At 44.1% G+C, this 21,014-nt stretch overlaps 2 protein-coding genes across 2 annotated transcripts; both read left to right on the top strand.

Moving 5' to 3' along the window:
- Positions 1-7,409: 7,409 nt before the first annotated feature.
- Ccl4 (C-C motif chemokine ligand 4) lies at positions 7,410-9,733 on the top strand. The gene is made up of 3 exons (XM_048365775.1): positions 7,410-7,661; positions 8,629-8,743; positions 9,343-9,733. Exons 1-3 carry the CDS (start codon positions 7,586-7,588, stop codon positions 9,428-9,430), a joined length of 279 nt encoding a protein of 92 aa, XP_048221732.1. The 5' UTR covers positions 7,410-7,585; the 3' UTR covers positions 9,431-9,733.
- Positions 9,734-15,615: 5,882 nt separating this feature from the next.
- LOC125365660 (protein Wfdc21-like) lies at positions 15,616-21,003 on the top strand. Its single transcript, XM_048365872.1, has 3 exons — positions 15,616-15,712; positions 19,346-19,446; positions 20,858-21,003. Exons 1-2 carry the CDS (start codon positions 15,616-15,618, stop codon positions 19,438-19,440), a joined length of 192 nt encoding a protein of 63 aa, XP_048221829.1. The 3' UTR covers positions 19,441-19,446; positions 20,858-21,003.
- The last annotated feature ends 11 nt before the right edge of the window (positions 21,004-21,014 follow it).

Here is a 21,014-nt window from a genome sequence, read left to right on the forward strand (position 1 = left end):
CCAAAGATGGGGCTGGGTACTCACGGAGCCAAAGATGGGGCTGGGTACTCGCTGCTGCTAGTGACCTGCTGGCATCTGAAACCATCTTCCCATCTCTTTATAGTAGCCCTGGTGGGTGAGGAAATGGAATCTGGGGGCAAAAGGGGAAATTTTTTAAAGCATAGTAATGTTGTCATACTGAGTATTGGGCAATTGTTAGAGTCCCTAGTGACCACAGGGGCTCAGGATATCCCAGAATAGCATCTCTGAGCTGTAGGTCTTAGCTCTCCACTCGTGACCTGCTCTGGTTTCTTATGGGGAAATAGTTTCTCTTATGAATACAGAAGAGAAGAATATGTTAACCTAGAGCTATTTTTAGGTGGTCCCCTTCTCATAAGAAGTGATTTATGAATGAAATCTCCAGCCCCATTCCCTCCCCACTCCTCAAAACTGAAACTCTGCTTTTTCTGCCTTTCTAACCACACAGATGGGAGCTTGGGATAATAGTACCCCTCCCCCAACTCCAAATGCACAACTCATTAAAGAATACTGGGCTAGAGGAACAGAAAATATGAAGTCATGTTTCAGTTATTCTGTCCAATCACTGAACTATCACAAGTGATGAAGGCCCTGGAAAAAATACTAGTGTTTTTACTAGTGTATGTCAGTGGATGCTAGAAAATGTATTGACCTAGAAAATGTATTTTTAGGGCTGGGAATATGGCCTAGTGGCAAGAATGCTTGCCTCCTACACATGAAGCTCTTGGTTCGATTCCCCAGCACCACATATATGGAAAACGGTCAGAAGGGGCGCTGTGGCTCAGGTGGCAGAGTGCTAGCCTTGAGTGAGAAGAAGCCAGGGATGGTGCTCCGGCCCTGAGTCCAAGGCCCAGGACTGGCCAAAAAAAAAAAAAGAAAATGTATTTCTGGAAAGCATTCTATGGGAAGAACCAAATATAGATAGATGCATCTTCCAGCATGGGTAGTGCATCTATAATGAAGAAATAAAGAAACCTAAATTTTTCCTCTATAATAGAGTGATGAAGCCATTATAGTATATTCACTGGATTGTTTATTATTAAGCTCTTAAAAATGGATGAAGAATCCAGGTTCTGGTGGCTTATAACCATAGTCCTAGCTACTTGGGAGACTGAGATCCAAGGATCAAAGTTCAAAGCCAGCTTGGGGAAGGCAAATCTGTGAGATTCTTATGTCCAGTAGAGTGCTAGCTTGGAGAAAAAAAAAAAAAAACCTAAGTGACAGTGCCCTGGTTCTAGTACAAATAAAACCTATGAGGAGGGAGATGTGGTCAGAAAGAAAGTGAGAGAAGGTTTCATGGAAGGAGTAGAACTTTGGTTGGGTCTTGAAAGCCAGGCAGGGTTTGAACATATGTGGTTGGGTGGGAGGTGGGGCCCAACTGATGCCAAGCTGCAGGTGTGACTCTGTGGGGTCCGCAGGAAGCAGGAGTTCCAGAGCTGCAGAGATGTGGACAATAATGTGGAGCCAAACCAGGAAAGGTCTTGAATTCTCCCCAAAGGAATGAGAGTTGATATGTTGTATGTCAGAGAACCATGGAGGTTCATCAGACAGAAGCGAACCAAACTCCACTTGAGGAATCTTCTTTCTAAGTGTTGGTAGAATCACATTTTCATGGGTAGTCCTGGAGTTTGAACTCAGGGAATCACACTTAGGCAGGTACTCTACCACTTTAGTCGTGCTTCCTGTCCATTATTTTTTAGGTAGGATCTCACATTTTTGCCTGGCAATGGCCTTGGGTCTACAACCCTCCTACATAATCTCTAAGCCCCTAATTACTTGGTTATGAATGCATACCACCATGTCTGACTTGTTGGTTGAGATGGGAATCTTGCTTTTTGTCCTGGCTGGCCTCAAACCACTGTCACAATCCCCACCTTCAGAGTATAGCTGTGATTACAGGCATATGCCACCATAGTCAGCCCAGGAGTTCCATTTTTAAGCAATCAGACTCTGTTTTCATCCCTTCTTATGTTGCTGATGCTGATAGCAAGGAAGGTGACTGATCCTATATCACTATCAACGCCAAAGAAAGGACTTGTGGTCACTGGTTTCATTAGTGTTTATTTGTTTTGTTTTTGTTGTCAGTCCTTGGGTGTGGACTCAGGGCCCCTGGCTTCTTTTTGCTCAAGGCTAGCACTCTACCTCATGAGCCACAGCACCACTTCCGGCTTTTTTCTATGTATGTGGTGCTGAGGAATTGAACCTAGGGCTTCATGTTTACCACTAGGCCATATTCCTAGCCCCACTGGTTTCATTAGAAACTACATCATAGATGATGCTTCCTCCTCAGTTTACCCTTCCTGTCACTTACTCCTGGTTGATACCCCAAATATACTCTCATTTCTAGGGGAACCACCTTCATATTCATGACTTGATCTCTGCAAGTGGACTTCTAGGAGCTGGGAAGGGAGAAAAGAGGAAATGGAAATGTTGAGTTAACCACTTTCCAGAGAGTGCACAGTATCAGCCTTCCAAGATTACAACACTTACCACAGAACATCCTTTTGCCATATATGTAAACTTTTCTTCTAAAAGTTAAATAATATCCTGTCACTTTTAAGTCACATTCAGACCATGTCCTGATGGTTTGGCTTAGCGAACCAAATCTTAGCTCATGATAATTCTAACACAATGAATATCTCAGCCCAGTGTCTGTTTCTTACAATTTTGTTTCTTTTAATAAAAATGCTTTATTAAATATACAATTGTGTCCTAGTGTTTATATATTTGTAAGACTTTCATATCAATTACCAAATCAGGAAATAATCTTTAGACATAGGTTTTAGCTTGGATTGGCAAACAATACACTTGTATGCTTATAAGCCTCATCTACATGTTGATTTATAATGGAAAGGAGCTGTAGGGTGGTTGAGTTGGGAGAGACTTAGAAATTTCTCCGGTGGTAAATTGATGTCCCCAGATTAAATTGACTGTATTATTTATCAATGTGTCTCCAATGACAACCACTATTCTTGACACTTAATCAATGTCTTGTGAGTGAATAAACTAGATTTTACTAACAATATGTGTTCTCCCTAAACTCTCATTATGGTGTGAGAAGGAAGGATAAGAAGGCTGTGGTGTCAGGGTTGGAGGCATGGCTCAGTGGGAGAGGGCCTGCCTAGCACCCAGTACAAGAAAGAAGGGAAGGAGGGAAGGAAGGAAGGAAGGAACAAAGGAAGGAAGGGAGGAAGAGAGGGAGGGAGGGAAAGGAAGGAAGAAAGGAAAGAAGGAAGGAAAGGAGGAAAGGAGGGAAAGAAGGACTGTGATGATAAGGTCTTGATCTTTGGGGGCGTTCCAGAATTGATGGGGTAGTTGTGATGGAATGCAATCGGCAATCAACATGGCAGAGCCCTCAGCACAGAGGGGGCTGATTTATGCTCTAGATTTCCAGCTCAGTCCAGCTTCCTCAAGGCTCTCTCTCAGTCCAGTGGAGCATCCTAGCTATGAGTCCAGAGAATTCTGGCTGAGAAATCATGTTCTGTTGTTAACCTTGGTGTTTTGCTTGCCTCCTCAATTTATCATGCTTCTTATGCTCCCTGCTCCATGTCTTCCTGTCCTATTTAGGCCAAAAACTGAGGCCAAGAAACCTGGGAGTCACCCTTCATTCTCTCTCCCCCATCCCCTTGCCCAAATCTAGTCTGCATTGGAAATCAAATGCCACTGTCTTCTCGGCCTCATTGCTGCTGTCTGAGGTTTCTGGTGGTTGGTTCCATGAGTTTCTGTCTGTGACTATAGACAGTGGCCACTCTTGGCTTTCTTCCCAGTTTTGCCTCTTAAACCCATTCCAGCATACAGCAGCCAAGGCGATTTTGCTAAAACTCATACTGGTCTCTGTCTCTGTCTCTGCCTCTCTCTGTCTCTGTCTCTCTCTGCACTGTTTCCAGCATGAGTAGAAACTTCTGTTTCACCCAACCCCTGCCTACCTCCTGGGCTTTGCAGCTTGCCCTCCTGACTTCAAGGCCGAGTCTCAGTCCTCTGACCCACCTGTGGTTCTTTAACAAGGTGGCTATCTTCCCTGCTTTTAATAAAGTGTCAACTTAGCAAAGGTGTCCCCTTCCTACAAACCACAGCACAGAGTGACACATCCTAGGCACCAGCACAGTCTGTGACAGCCACAGGAATTGATACTGAGAACAAAACAAAACTATTATTTAATTCCCTAAAGAAAAGAGAGAAGTCTATGGATTCCACTGCTCAAAATCATGTGAAACTGAAACATCACACTAACAGGACCTGGCTGTTAAATTGATGAGAGCACATTTCTCTTTCTAGTTTATTTACCCTCTGTAGCCAAACTTGCTACATTTCATTTTTGTTCTTCCATAGGTAACTTACCTCTCTGTGCTTCCATGTCTCTGTATATAAAGGCAGGTAGTACTAATATGTGCCTCAAAGGGCTGATGTGGTGAGTCTTCACTCAGGAATCAAACATACCCCAATGTCACTGTCTTTACCCTTGACAGCCAAAGAGCCCACTATGACAGGCTAAGTCCCATTTCCACATTAGCAAGAATGAGACTGGATGACTTGCTTCCACCAGCCTGCTGTCCTACGGATCCTTCTTGGATAACTGTGTATTTTTCTCTCCCATCCACAATTCAATTTCTGCTCCCATTTCCCCCAAATACCCAAATATTGGCTTCTACCCTGGTCTAACCACTGGATTTACCTCTTCTTGGTTTACTATCTCACAGACTATGTCCCAGCTTGTTTGGCTGCTCAGTCTCAACATATGTTCTTGTGTCCCAGGCACTGTAGCTCCCAGAGGTGCATGCTCCTGGTCCTGACACTCCTGAATCACAGCACTGTCCACAAAGAGACCGGATGTCCTCCCAGCACTTCTGTCATTCCTTCTCAGTTCCCACAGATAACTAGCAGACAGTCAATAAGATTCAAGTTCCACTTATTTTTTCTTTTTATTAGTGCCCTAACTTTGCTCCCAGCTAAGTTCCACTTTTCTTAATAACTAACAGCCAAGCTGAGCATGGTGGCTCACACCTATAATCCTAGCTGTTCAGGAGACTGAGATATCCAGGTTCAAAACCAGCCCAGGCAGGAAAGTCTAGGAGACCCTTATCTCCAAATAGCTACAACAAAACAAAACAAAAAACAAAAAATGGAAGTGGAGCTGTGCCTCAAGTGGTAGAGAAATGGAGGGACAAAGGGTGAACAAATGCAGCCATGGTACTCACTAGACACTATGTTGAAAATGAACTGTACAACTTGTGGTTGGGGACAGGAGGGAAAAACTGAAAGTGTATGAGGGAAAGGGTAACATTGTCCAAAAAGAAATGTACTCATTATCTGGCTTATGTAAGTGTAAAATCTCTGTACAGCACCTTTATAATATCAATTTAAAATTATTTAAATATTTGAAACCTAGAAGTGGAGCTGTGGCTCAAGTGGTAGAATGCTAGCCTTGAGCCACAAAACTCAGGAACCACACCTAGGCCTTGAGTACAAGCCCCAGGACTGGCATCGTAAAAGAAATTTTAAAATAAAGAACCAGTAGGGGAAAAAGGATGTGCTAAGCAACCAGACTAGTGATTGCCTCAGCCTGTCTTCATATCCTGCTTTCGTGGTACACGCGAAAACAATGGGACAGGCTATGACTTAATCTAGTCCCAATCCTCTAGCATTCTTGTTTTCTCTGAGGATCCTGTAAGCAAAATCAGACTCCTACATTACAGCTCAGTCCTCCGGCAACCCAGAGGAAATAGCTCCCCAATCCCTCAGAAGATAAGAAATCATTACAGCAGGCCACAGAGATAGATTCTCCTCCTCATTATACTCTAGGTTTAGACCTATCTCAGAACAATTCACCTTTATCCTCTGGCTCCCTGTCACTTTTTTTCCTGCCCCTAGTATATCACTTACCTTATTCTTATGGGATGGTTGTTCTGTCATGTCATTGCCATCACTAGACCAAGATCTCTTTGAGGTCATTCAGCTGTTGTCTACTATGACCAATAGTTGGGCTGAACTGCAGTGCCATGGAAAATGGAGTCTGTGTGAATCTGAAGAACCCAAGCTGCTTCCTCCTAAAGCGAGGTCCTTGAGTGGAGACAATGAAACTGCATTGGCCAGGAGAGAGCATGAGAGATGAATATACTTGCTACCATAGAACACAGCATGGTAGAGCTAGGGTCTTAGTACAGATCAGAACATGTAATACAAGCTCTGTACAAAACAAAGGGAGGACAGAAAGAATAGAGAGAAGTGAAGAGAGAGAGGGGTACTTACATTTGTGCATGGGGAGGGAGGGGACAATGACATTTGAGAACCTTGTATTTTATCAGAGGACCCTGAAGCACCCCTAGGATGCGTCCTGTCCCATAACTCAGAAACATCTAGGAACAGGGCTCCATTCTCTCATTCTTCTAGTTTTCTTTCTCAGAGCAGAGCAGGTCATAATGCACAAGCAGGGAGTGAGAGGAGTTGAGCAAAAGGGTGAAGTGTTGGTCCAGTTACCTGGATTGCCTTCATTTGCCCCACTTCATGCATTCCTGTATCCTCTGGCCTGGATGAACTTCGCCTTCTACACAGGAACCTGAGGCATTCCTCAGGGACTGACTGGGACAACACCTATGCACATAATAAATTAGTTCTATAACACAGATGAACTTTCCTAGGTAGTCATAGAAGAACATTCTAAAACATACTAGAAGAGCATTCTTTGTGTATCCCAAAGTTATTCTTATAGACATTTTTTTTCTTGATCTTTTTGGTGGTGGTGGTGGTGGTGGTAGTGGTCATTATGGGACTTAAACTCAGGGCCTGCACATTGTTCCTGAGATGGTTTTTTTTTTTTTTTTTGCTCCTTAGAGCTCAGCTTCCTGAGTAGCTAGGATTGCAGGTATGAGTCACCAATGCCCAGCCTCCTGATCTTTTATCAATCAAAAAAAATACCTTGAAATCTTGATTACTTTTTCTTTCCTTCCTTGTTCTAAACAGGATATCTGGACTTCTGTCCTGGGGTGATTATGTGTGTAATAATGAAGAAATGAAGCTGATTGTGTGGAAGAGCCCATTGTGGTCAACAGTTTCTTTCCCTGGCCATATTTTGTTCTGGAAACTATAGTCAACCCAGAAACTATAGTCAATCTGGAAAGACTGACATATAGCCTTGAACTTCTGGGTGTCAACCACCACGAGCTGTTGTCCACAAGGGCTTTCTAGAAGGTGTGATTGTCTCTTCCTTCCCCTCTGGTTGGCACCTTCCTCCCTAGGCTTGGTCACTGTCTTTGGTATATCACTTCCCCCTTAGCAAGTGTCTCACTTCTTCCCTCCTGCTCCCTCCTCCTCTTTCTTCCGGTAATGACACCACCACCCCGGGGAAGGAACTCTTCTCTCTCAACAAACTTAACTTTCCTTCTGGCACCATGACATCATCTCTGCCCTGGAAATTCCACTGGCCTCCTTGTGTCTCCAACCACCCTCCTAAGCCCCAGACTCCCTATAAAGAGGGACTCCAGACACAGATCAGCACAGGACCACAGCCAGGCTCTGAAGCTTCTGAGCTCTGCCACCTCAGCTCTGTGCAGCCTTCTCCTCCACCAAGACCATGAAGTTCTGCGTGACTGTCCTTTCTCTCCTCGTGCTTGGAGCTGCCTTCTGGGCTCCAGGTCTCTCAGGACCAAGTAAGTCCATTCTTCCTGCTGTTACTTCCAAGAACTGGTGTGGAGGCAGGCTCTACTTTTACAGCTGGGGCTGACCCAATGGTGGGGTGTAGTCAAGAGACAAAAATGAGCTGGGATGATTTCCAAGTATTCTGTGGTTCAATAGAGAGGCTAGTAGGAATTTAATACCACTCAAGCTATTGTTTGCTAAGAATTAACAGCTAGGGCTAAGCGCCAGTGGCTCACCCTTATAATCCTAGCTACTCAAGAAGCTGAGATCTGAGGAATGCAGTTCAAAGCCCACCTGGGCAGGAAAATCTGTGAGACGTTTTGCTCTTCAATTAATATATATTATATTGTATATATTAAATTTATATATAAAATTTATACATATATATTTACTTATCTTTAAGTAGTTGTAGTCTGCAAGACTCATCTCCAATTAGCTACCAAAAGCTAGAAGTAGAACTGTGGCTTACATGGTAGAGCATAAGCCTTGGGCAAAAAAATCCAACAGAGAGTGCCCTGGCCCTGAGAACAAGGCCTGAGAACAGTATCAGCACCACAAATAACTAATAATAATAATAATAATCAGAAGTAGTTCAGACTCAGAAAAGTGACCTTATCATGAAGAATAAGCAACTAGCAGAGGAAAAAGATAGGCTAGAAGGCAGGTTGTTAGATTATCTGTCTCTGACTACTAGCTAAGTCCTTCCCTCTCTATGGCTTTGTTTCCCCATGTGTAATATAAAAGAAATGAGACATGTTCTGAAATTCAGTCCAGTTCCAATCCCCTAGAATTCTTTCTCATCCCTTCTCTATTTAGAAAAGAGTCTTCTCCAGGGTGGGTGTGTGGGCCTAGATATGGGGACCATGTTTGGGGTCTGGAAGTTCACACAGATGCTCATTAAAGATGCACAGCTGGCAGCCCAGATGAACTGTTGTTTCCCAGTAGAGTTTTGATCTCACCCTGACCTTTTTTTCCCAGTGGGCTCGGACCCTCCCACAGCATGCTGCTTCGCTTACGCTCCGCGGCAGATTCCTCGTAGGTTTCTGACAGATTACTTTGAGACCAGCAGCCTCTGTTCCTGGCCAGCTGTGGTGTGAGTATGAGCTCCTGGGCTTCCCTGAGCAGCACGGGGGAGGGTAGGATTCAAAAAGAGGCAGGCCAGATGGGAAGGAGGCCAGAGGTGATCAAGCAGATGGGAAGGCAGCTTCCTGGGCTGAAGCAGAGCAGTGAAGAAGAAAGCAGGGAGGTCACGTTTAGTCTTGAAAGTGTCTGGGTCAGAGGCAGGCTCCTTCCTTTCTGGGAAGAACAATATTCAAAGGCCAGGAAATCAGGAAAAGCCCAAAATAAAGTCACATAAGAGACATGTGATGCTAGCATAAAAACATGCTAGGAAAACATGTGAACAAAGTAATTGCTAGAAGTAGTAGGAAATGGGATACATCCATATTGGCTGCAAAACCCACTGGTTCCTAATCTGGGAAGCTTCTGGGACCACAGCTGAAGTCAATAGGTAGAATTTACAGAAAGTCAGATGCCAAGGCCACCCAGAAAAGAGCCCACTCATTACAGATGCCCAACATGTACCATGTTCGGAAGCGAGGGGGGGTAGAGACCTACCAGAGCCAGACATCATAGATGTCCTCAGAGGACATAGCATTTTAATCTGTGCTTTTTTTTTTTTTTGCTCTACAGATTCCAAACCAAAAAGGGCAGGCAAGTGTGCGCCAACCCCAATGATACCTGGGTGCAGGAGTACATGGAAGACATGGAACTGAACTGACTGCTCCAGGACGGAGACATCTTCAAGGAATGTTGCCTGAGCCCAGATGCTTCTCAATGAGATGCACCTTATCCTCCATGCCCAAGATGCCTATCAGTAGTTCCTGCCCCTCACCTTAACTTAATCTTTATTGCATGCCTTGTGATTGTATTCGGTGTATTTTCTAGTATTTATGTTTGATCAAAGGACATGTGTCCCCTATGGGGATGGTCTACCATCACTGTTTCTCTGCTATTGTGGACACATAGTCAATGCAGTTGATTTCATGCATGTTTTTAATAATAAAATATCTTCTTAAGTGTAGACTATTGCTTTGTGATTTTTAACTTGACTCGGAGTGGAGGGAATTGTCTGGTGCTATTAGTAAGGAAAAAAGTATTGCTGCAAAACCAAGAATAAGTAATTTCTGAGTCCTTAACATGTGCTCCAGGCTAATATGTGATCTCACTTAAAACTGTCAACAAGGAAGTATTATGTTATTATTATAAATATTAACATTATATATTATATAACATATAATAGAGTATTTAGTATAATACAATATCATATATGTTAATATTGTTGTATAATATTATAATTATGTTATACATATTATAACATCCTTACAAGGTGGGGACTGTTGCCCTCAATTTTATCAGTGAAGGAACAGAGGTGCAGAGAGGTGAGCTGACTAGCTCATCCAAGTGGGTAACATCATGAAAGGATGATGCAAGAGAGCAGCTGTGATCTTAAGTGTTGTAGGCTTGATATGTCCTGGGGAAATTGTCAATAGGAGACAACAGCACAATACAGAGGGAAGCAGAGGTAGTTCAGAGTCAGAAAAGTGACCTTATCATCTTATAATCAGTGTAGCATTAGGAAATTCTTTTTTGCCAGTCCTGGGCCATGAACTCAGGGCCTGAGCACTGTCCCTGGCTTCTTTTTGCTCAAGGCTAGCACTCTGTCACTTGAGCCACAGCGCCACTTCTGGCTGTTTTCTATATATGTGGTGCTGAGGAATCAAACCCAGTGCTTCATGTATAAGAGGCAAGCACTCTTGCCACTAGGCCATATTCCCAGCCCAGGAAATTCTTTTATCCTTCTATAATAAGTGTATCAGCAGAAAAGTCATTCTGTCTTACTGGGCCTCAGTTTTCCCACCTGTGAAATGGGAATAGTATGACCCATTCTACAAGGGTTCTTGCATGAGCCAGATCCCTGAAGACTCTCTCCCTCTTTTTCTGAGCCTCAGCATCTGGCCTCTCAAGGTTCTGAGGGTCAGATTAGTTCAGAGATTAAAGTGAACATGAAGTGTCTGAAGGTCTGGTGGGCTCTGAGTGTTGTGGAAGAACCTACCCAATCATTCTCAGAATTCTTTCCACAGGTCAGAGGGCACACAGATTTGAAGGGGAATTATATACACAAAAAGCCTGATCTGAGCCACTTAGAATCACAGTATGTTAAAGCTGCAAGGACCTCTTAAATCACCTGGCCCAGCCAAATGGTTTGCAGTTTATGGGGGAGGGGGGGGAGTCAAGGATGGGGAAATAACTTGCCAAAAGCCACTCAGCAAATGTGGTGCCAGAGCAAAGGTTCATACCTTTTCCTGTGACCAATTTCTGTGGCTCCCCAATGGGTGGCCCACTAAGTACGACAGACAAAGAGGAAACTACTTAAAAAAATCATATGGGCTGGGAATGTGGCTTAGTGGTAGAGTACTTACCTAGCATGAATGAAGCCCTGGGTTCGATTCCTCAGTACCACATAAACAGAAAAGTGGCACTGTGGCTCAAGAGATAGAGTGCTAGATTTGAGCAAAAAGAGGCCAGGGACAGTGCTCAGGCCCTGAGTCCCCAGGACTAGCAAAAAAATTACATTAAAAAAAGAAAATATATCATCATTCAATCTAAACAAGGGTGAGCTACCTTCTGAATATTTATGTCTTGAAATGCTGGTCCAGCTCAATGGGAGATAGTGGATAATCCGCATGCTGTTTCTGCCATAGCCATGAAAGGAATCTCCTATGGCAATGTGTTGTCTGTACTAATAACTCTTCTTTCATCACACAGCTATGGAGTGTCGTGCAGTTAGGGTGTGGGTGCTGGTGGTCTGGCTGCTGAGCTCAGGTTCTTACCTACTGTGATCTCTAGGGCTGGTACAGGATGCTGAATGTGTTTATGGCAAGACACATGTTTGTGATTCATTATAATGATGTCAAGATCTTATCCTGTGGGCCCTGTCAGTAACCTGAGCCTTCAACTACTACCTGAGTTTCAGAGCGTAGGGGGCAAAGAGACTGGTATGTGGAACAGCTGAATATTCACTAGTTGTTGTTGGAAACAACGCCCTCACCTTGCAGAGGTTCTCATCAGGAAAAGGAGCCCCTTGGAGGAGGGTAATTCCTTCTAAACAACCGCTGTGCTCTGCATTATCTTGTAGAGGAGTTATATGATTACTTGTAAGGAACAGGGGTGTACCTCAATGGTAGAGTGCTTGCTTGCTTACCATGCACAAGAGACCTGATTGTCCTCATCTGCCAAATGGCTATAATAATGCAGGCTTATATGAAAAAACATGTGTGGGCTTCCAAAGTACAATGGCTCCTCAATATATTTAATTAATATATGGCAGCACAAGGTACTGAGGACAATTGTGCAGCCCTGGGAAACCCTTTTTGGGGTTGTTGATTCTTGCTTGGGCAGGTGGGGAACCCAAGCATTCCTGTAAAATGAAAACCGTTTCACCCTTGGTAGTCTTGGAGGAAGGAGGTGGCATTTGGTCTCCATTTAGAGTTTGTTTGTGTAAATGAGACTCTATCTTTGTCCCTCAAAGCAATAGTTCCCATAGACTGTTTAATTGCATCTGCCCACCTATACTGGATAGAAGCTCTCTAAGAACAAGTACCATTCCTGCCAGCATTTGGCATGCTCCAGAAAAATCAATGTGTTCAAAAACAAATACAACTCTTTATTTTCTAACATGAACTGTTGGCTACCATCACACCTCTGGAAAGTGGATTCCAATGGAAGTTTCTTCGGGTTCAAAGCTGTGTCCTCACAACTGTTGGTGATCTCATGGAACACCTAATCTGGGAACTAAAAGACCCCACTATGGGTCCTCCTGTAGACCCATCTTCAGCCTCTGGCTCCCCAGTGCTCTCCCACTCTTCCATTCTCTCTACCATTACCATTTAGTCAAAAATCACCATGTATGTCTATCTCACACACACATTTTAATAATTGCTGAGGATAATAAACAACTCTCATTGACAAAAGTTTTTGTTTTTGTTTGTTTGTTTTTGTTGCCATTCCCAGGGGGCTTGGACTCAGGGCCTGAGCACTGTCCCTGGCTTCTTTTTGCTCAAGGCTAGCACTCTACCTCTTGAGCCACAGTGATACTTCCGGCTTTTTCTGTTTATGTGGTGCTGAGGAATCAAACACAAGGCTTTGTGCCTGCTAGGCAAGCACTCCACTACTAAGCCACATTCCCAGCCCCAAGACAAAAGTTAAGTAATATCTCATCCTAGCCACCAAGATACTGACAGGAGAGAAATAAAAGATGATAATAATCATAACCAGGTATACATGAATATGGTAACTACTAAGAGAAAGTTACTCTCCCAGAGGTTGGGCTAAGGAAAGTTTCAGAGGTGATAGTCAAGTTAGGATGCCAGATAAGCCTTCATAGATAATGAGCTTTGATAGACAGGATTTGGAAATGCAGGATTAAGGGAGAAGGAATTCCATGTTCAGGGCACAGATTGAGCTGGGTAAGAAAAACATAGAATACTAGTGGGGCACCTGTGGCTCATGCCTATAATCCTACCTACTCAGGAGGCTGAGATCTGAGGATCCTGGTTTGAAATAAGCCTGGGCAGGAAAGTTTGTGAGACTCTAATCCCCAATCAACCACCAGAAAGCCAAAAGTGGAGCTGTGGCTTAAAGTGGCAGAGTGCTAGCCTTGAGAGAAAAAGCTCAGGGACAGTGCCCAGGCTCTAAGTTCAAGCCTCATGACTGACAAAAAGAAAGTGAGTGAGAGAGAGAGAGAGAGAGAGAGAGAGAGAGAGAGAGAGAGAGAGAGAGAGGAGAAGAAAAACATATCATACTAGATAATATCAAGCACCAGAGGATCCCAGCTGCCTGGACAGTGCGGGGATGGGTGGGGAGCAAGATTGGAGGAAGGGGAGCAAGCTAAGGCTCTGAGGGCCCCATTCAGCTCAGCCAAATAAGCACATACTTAGGATGCCCCTCCCATCCCCCAAAAGAAACAAAGGTAGCTTTAAAGAGAGAGAGAGAGAGTGAGAGAGAGAAAGAGAGAGAGAGATTAATGGCAACAAGCCTACTTTATTTTTTTACCCGTTCTGGAACTTGAACTCTCGGCCTGGGTGCTGTACTTGAGCTTTTGTGCTTGCGGCTGGTGCTCTATCACTTAAGTCACAGCTCTACTTCTAACTTTTTGTGGTTCATTGGAGAGAAGAGTCTCATGGACTTGCCTGCCTGAGCTGGCTTCGAACCACCATCCTCAGATCTTAGCCTCCTGATTGGCTAGGATTGATTACAGGCATGAACCCCTGGCACCCAGTAGCAGACACACTTTATTCAATGTCAGAAAACGTATTTGCTTTAAAAAATATTTTAAGCTTTTGAAATTGCATATGGGGACATTGTTTTAAACTTGTTTAGGGTCTCTAAAAGTTGTGTCAAAATCTTGGCTTTGAAATGAACAGAACAGAGTTAGGGCACTTTGCAAAACTGCTGTTTGAGCTTGAGCACTGGTGGCTCATACCTGTAATCCTAGTTACTCAGAAGGCTGAGGTCTGAGGATCCAGTTCAAAACCAGCATGGGTAAGAAAGTGTGTGAGACTCTTATCTCCAACTAACCACAAAAACGCCAGAAGTGGAGCTGTGGCTTAAGTGGTAGAGTACCACTCTTGAGCTAAAACAAAAGAAACTGAGGGAAGCACTCGGGCCCTGAGTTCAAGCCCTAGTATTGGCACACACACACATACACACACACAGACAAATGGTCTATATCTATATCCCTTTATCCCCTCAGGAGTTGTATGCCTAAAGGATCTCTGACATGGCATTTCAGGGACTGGTGACAAGCAAGGTAAAACAGGGAGGGCCTGTTCCTGCAGCCCCAGGTTTAGGAGATGGGGCCCTAGTGGAACATTCGGCCCTCTTCTCCTTCCATCTCCCCAGGGGAAGGGAGAGGGGGAGGGGCCCTCAAAGAAATTTTAAACTGGCCCTGCTGCTCTTAAGGAGCCCATGTACCCTCATCTACATTAGGTGGTATCTTTTAAGACAGGATTCATGGTCAAAAGTCATATGTGCCTTCTCTTGGGGAAGAAGACTTGTCCCCACTCCACTCAAAACACAACCCTCAAAACAACCCAAAACACTAAAGTGCTGTGTGTGTGTGTGTTTTACTCACTCATGTGTGTTAGCAATGCCCAGAAGAAGGAGGAAATGAAATTTTATACCTGGCCCCGTGGTGCCTATAGCTTACCCTTAGTTGCTCCACAAGGCTACAGCATAATACAAATCCCACGAGGCTTTAACAAGAATATCCAGAGTTCAGGCTCTCAGAAATGAATCCAGACAAGGCAAAGTGGAACTCGACCCTCCTCACCCCAAATCACATCTAGCATACCACAGCACCTGCCCAGAGAAAAAAAATGACCAAGGCAGAAGGCAAATGACGAAGCTCCAGTCATCAGTATCAGATGATGGGAAAGCACCTCTGCTAGCTTTCCCACTAGCTCTCCCCACCTTCAATTACAGGGGTGACCATCCTGGAGAAGGGAGGGGAGAAGTGAAAGAGCAGACCACACCCTTGCTCCCTAGTGTCTGTCATTTTTGAGCTGTCATTTCTCTGAGGACATATTCCCTTGTGCCTAGACCAGAGCATGCATTGAATCCACGTGTTGAATATGAGTGAATAGAAGTCCATGCCCCCCACCGTTCCCAGATTTCCTGGATTTGGAGTTTTGTTGGTTGATAAGAAGTGGGTGTTTCCTTGGTGCAAAGCCTGGCTTAGGTAACATGGTATTACCCAGATACACACGGGGTGTCTCCAGTAATGTGGGTTTCTGGGTGAGGCGTAGGCTTCCTCAGCCAGTCTCTGGTCCTATATTCCAGCTCAGTGGGTGGGAGGGTATAAATTTGCCCTCTTGTTTGTTTACCAACGACTTCGGCAGCATCATGAAGCTGGGAGGCTTCCTTCTCCTGCTGACCCTCATCACCCTCAGCCTGGAGGTGCAAGAGCTTCAGGCTGCTGTAAGACCCCTGCAACTTTTGGGTAAGTCCAGTAAGAAAGCCTCACTGCCATTTTTTGTTTGAACAAAGGAGCCAGGAATTAGGATATTGGGAACTAGTGTGCTCAGAAAGAGGAGGGGAAAGGAAGGAAGGAAGAAAGAAGGAAGGGAGGGAGGGAGGGAGGGAGGGAGGAAGGAAGGAAGGAAGGAAGGAAGGAAGGAAGGAAGGAAGGAAGGAAGGAAGGAAGGAAGGAAGGAAGGAAGGAAGGAAAACTCTCCTTTGGGGCTTTAACACAAGGAGCCTCCTAGATGGCATCCCTTGAGTCACAAAGCAGAAGCACCCTCCTGCCTCCATATCATCCCCTTCCTTTCCCTGAGTCACTCCTGCAGCTGAACTCTCTGCTCCTTCCTGCCTGCCTATCATCACCCAGCAGCTCCCTCTCCACCCTCTTCTTCCTTGGGTCTATAGGAAATAGTGTATGGTGTGTGTGTGTGTGTGTGTGTGTGTGTGTGTGTGTGTGTGTGTGTGTGTGTGCATGTGTGTGCTGGTATGAGGATTTGAACCCAGGGCATCATGCTCTTCTTGTTTGTTTTTTCACTCAAGACTGAAGCTCTACCACTTGAGCCACACCTCCACTTCCATTCTTTTGCTGGCTAATTGGAAATAAGAGTCTTTTGGATTTGTCTGCCTTGGCTGTCTTTGAACTGTACAGCCTTCAGATCTCAGCCTTCTGAGTAGCTAGGATTACAGATGTGAGCCATCTGTATCCAGGCAGAGTGTATTTCCTTAGTCATGTTAAGCATGATTCATATCAATCTCTAATTTTCCATTTACCATCAGCGTTTTCAAAGGAATTTTCTTTTTTGAAAAAAACTTAAGTTGTTGCCCAAAGAGGTTACAATTCCATAAGTCAGAATAGTAGTACAATGCAGTCTTTAAAAAATATTTTAGAGACCAGGTCTGCAAAACAAAAAACTTCTTGTCAAATGGTATTTCCCACAGGTTTGGGTCAGCGACCTTACATTATGTAACTAAAACAAAAAAAAATTATGATCTTTACATGGTTGCACAAAGGAATTGCCATTCCACAAAGCAGTTTATGAGTAGTGTGTCTTGGTCAATGTCACCCCTTTCAACATTCTCACCCATCCCTCACAACCCACCTGGCACAATGTATCTTGACCAATGCCAACCCTTCCATCGTTCTTCCCCATTTCTCCTTACCATCCCTTCACTCGATGCATGTAATTCAATCTTTACATAATTTGTATTGCATAATTTCTATCCTTCATTCATGTCTCCTCCATCACACCGCCCTCCCAAACATGTTTCTACTTCCTAGGATTCATTTTGTTAAACAGTTCATTAGTTGTTCAGAGGAGTTACACCAGGGGATTCTTCTCCTAAGTATATCACCCTCAAAAGAATCTTAAATTCTCTGCCTTTTCTTCTCTGTCATGGTTCTTTAGCTCTCAAAGTGATCACAGTCTAACTCCTTCCCCCTCATTCTCCTGGAGCTTCTCTCCCGGGTCCAGTTGATGAGTCTCCTGACTCTCCTCAATTGCAAAGTCTTTAACTTTTACAGCATCGGATACTACTTGCCTCTCCATCTTCTAAGTTCCTTCTCACCTGGATTATCTTTCACTGCTTTATTCTTCTCCTTAAATAGTCTTGGATTCCATTTACTCTTCTCTCTTCTCTGCTCTCCTCCCCACTTCCTTGAGCTGGTTGCCAAATCCTGACCATTCTTTGAAGCCCTTGCACATCTTCTGTCCTTTTTCCACTCATTATACACTGTGTCTACCCCTGATCACCTCCCCTGCCAGTCAATCTTCAGCTTCCTAATGATTCTCCTGGCTCCTCTCTTCTTGCTAGTTGAATCTGGCTCCATTCTCTGCGCTCACACCAGAATTATCTTCCCAAGTGATCAGCAATTACCCCCATTTCTTGACTCATCAAATGAAATTCTAAATCCACAGGTCTTGGGTGTTTGCCTTTGCAGCTTGTTCCCTGATACTTTTCCTGCTTAATTTCCAGCTGTTCCTTAATATTTGCCTGGCTTTCTATTGGCTGGAATAAAGTAAACAGGATGCAAAAATTTGAAGAAGCCCTCAGTCTCAGGGTTATGCAAGTACCTTCTTAAACTTGGTACTCTAGCACCTCACAGTTTCTCCCACTGCCAGTTCTGTGATATTTGCCCCTTGTAAACTTTTGCTAGTAATTCATTTCTCTTCTCACAGGACTATACCTTCTGCTTTAAGAAGATCGCTGTACTTCAAGACTTGTCTTTTCTGATTAATCTAATTAGAAATAATGTCTTATCTCCTCTCAGCTTCTTGAATCCTCTGAATCTACTTCTTTATGGCCACTTGAGAAATAATTGCTTTGTTTTTTCCAATTTTAAAATAAAGTCTTAATCTCCATTGTTAGATTCTAAGCAGATTATCTTACATCTTTGTTATTCCCCAAATAATATCTCCTATAATTTATATGTAGGAAGCAACTGTACCAATCTTTTCTTAAGACTAAGGTATATTTTAGACACCTTACCCTTTTTATAGGCCTCATATACTGCTAAGCCAGTATGATAGCCACTCTCTCTCTTAGCCTAGACAAGTGACTCAACTTGTTCACACAGCCCAGAGAGCAGCTCTTGATTGGAGCTGACCCAGGAAAAAGGATCATCATTTCATCCATTGGATCCATGGGTTCTGTTGTACAAATCAGGGAACAAAAGCCCAGGGAACTGTAGAGATAGAACCAGGTAAAGAAATACCTGATAATAACTGAGTAGATGCATTTAGATGGGACACTGCCTGGTATTTTGCTAAAAGCTGGCATGGTAACCAGCTTTATAAACCGACTTCATTGGTTCTCAAAAGCAACCCTGAGCCTGGAAAGGTCAAGAGTGACTCCTTGAAATTTGGAATTGTGTTCTTCATACCAGGGTCAGATTCACTGTGGGACACAGAAGAAAGAGCTCAGGCCTGGTGGCCAGGCAGGTCTGGGTTGAATCCACATCTGTCCTTATTGGAAGGCAAGACACATCTGCAATCCCAGCTACAGAACCAATCACGGGGACTAGGAAGTCACTGCACAGATCTTCTGTCAGGCACCCCTAATGGCATCCAGTAAATGCGAACCTCCCTCTGCCCCATTCCCTGAAGTATGAAGACGTGCGGTGGGGGGGGGGGGGGAGGACTTCTCTTCTACAATGACTCCACCTCAGTCTCTAAAGGTGGCTTTCCTTTATTGAAATTATGTGAAGGTATTGTTTTAACTGAAATAGATATGGTGCTTTTCTTTTCTTTTTTTTTTTTGGCCAGTCCTGGGCCTTGGACTCAGGGCCTGAGCACCTTCCCTGGCTTCTTTTTGCTCAAGGCTAGCACTCTGCCACCTGAGCCACAGCGCCCCTTCTGGCCATTTTCCATATATGTGGTGCTGGGGAATTGAACCGAGAGCTTCATGTGTAGGAGGCAAGCGCTCTTGCCACTAGGCCATATTCCCAGCCCTGGTGCTTTTCTTAATTATGCTGCCAGCAATGATCTGTAAATTCTGTTATTATATTATGCATTGAGCTAAAAGGAAAAAGTGGAACTCTGCTTGTTCAAGGGCGTTGATCCCCAGCACGAGAACCCAAAGCACAGCAGTGTTTGTGTGGTTTGCTCTCCCATAGGGACCTGTATGGAGCTCTGCAATGGCGACTGGGACTGTGAGCCTGGCGAGCAGTGTGTCAGCAATGGCTGTGGCCATGTCTGTGGTACAGACTAAGAACAGGTAAACACATGCACCCTTCCTGTTTTCCTGAACCTTGCCAGGCTTGAAAGGTGGTACATTTGACCCCCACGGGACCTTCCTGAAGTTGGATGGCACAGAGTCTACTTGGCTCCTGGTAGGCCTCTCTCTCTCCTCCCCAAGCAAAAGGTTCATCCACTAAACATCTTTGGTGGTTTCCAAACTTTTAAAAACATTTTCCTTGGGCAGCATATCCTGGGGAGAAAAAAAATAGATTTCTTTTTTTGTGTGTGTGCTATCACTGGGGCTTGAGCTCAAGGTCTGGATGCTGCCTCTGAACTTTTTTGCTCAAGGCTAGTACTCTACCACTTGAGCCCCATCTCTGTGTCCAGCATTTTGGTGGTTAATTGGAGAAGACTTCTCTGCCCCAGCTGGCTTCAACCTGCCATCCACAGATCTCAGCCTCCTGAATAGCTAGGATTACAAGTGTGAGCCACTGATGCCTGGTTTAAAAATAGATTATTATTGAGTGAAAACAAGATTTTAAAAAAACCCTATAATTGCCTACTCCCAAATGATGTCTTAACACAATGGTACATATTCTTGAACAAATACACGACTCTTGTATTGATTTTGATTTCTTTCTTTTTTTTTTTTTTTTTTGGCCAGTCCTGGGTCCCTGGCTTCCTTTTTGCTCAAGGCTAGCACTCTGCCACTTGAGCCACAGTGCCACTTCTGGCCGTTTTCTGTATATGTGGTGCTGGGGAATCGAATCCAGGGCCTCATGTATACGAGGCAAGCTCTCTCGCCACTAGGCCATATCCCCAGCCCATCGATTTCTTAATTATTTCCCTTTTTTTTTTTTTACCATCCTGGTGCTTGAACTCAGGGCCTAACCACTATCCCTGGCTTCTTTTTACTCAAGGCTAGCACTCTACCACTTGAACCACAGTGCCACTTCCAGCTTTTTTCTATATATGTGGTGCTGAGGAATGGAATCCAGGGCTTCATGTATATGAAGCGAGCACTTTACCACTAGGCCATATTTCCAGCCCCTCCTGTATAAAAATACTTTGGAGGCCTCATATGATAGTTTATTTTTGGCAGCCATTAACTGAAAAGGAATAATTGTAAAAGCTGCTCTGACTCAGATTTGATTATAAATTAAGTTGTATTACATACAACAAATTAGGTAATACTTCAAAACAAATCAACATTTTGCTCAGGATGTATTCTTTGTTCAGTCTACCTGCAATCCTTGATGTTCAGGACCTTATTGGGTCCTTGTGCATGCTGTAGACTTCCAGAACCGGGAGCTGTTTATTGCCTCTCAGTTGTATTTTGTGGAGCCAGACCCCCAATGCAGCAGGTCTCATATATAAATTGTTTCTCAATTCTCAAAGAGTTACCTTAAGAGCCCTCCTCTGTAATCACTGCTTATCTCTTCCTGTAGTTTCTACCTGCAAAGATGTCACTGGAACTCCTTGCCTGAGAAGACAGATGAAAGTCAGAGAAAGACAGAGACTACATGGAGTAAGGGGGGAAGGTGCTTATTTTAATAAATCATCATTGTTAAAGTCTCCACACTACCTGAGTAACTTGATTAATCT

Source organism: Perognathus longimembris, chromosome 17 (genome assembly GCF_023159225.1).
Source record: "Perognathus longimembris pacificus isolate PPM17 chromosome 17, ASM2315922v1, whole genome shotgun sequence".
Classification (NCBI taxonomy): domain Eukaryota; kingdom Metazoa; phylum Chordata; class Mammalia; order Rodentia; family Heteromyidae; genus Perognathus; species Perognathus longimembris.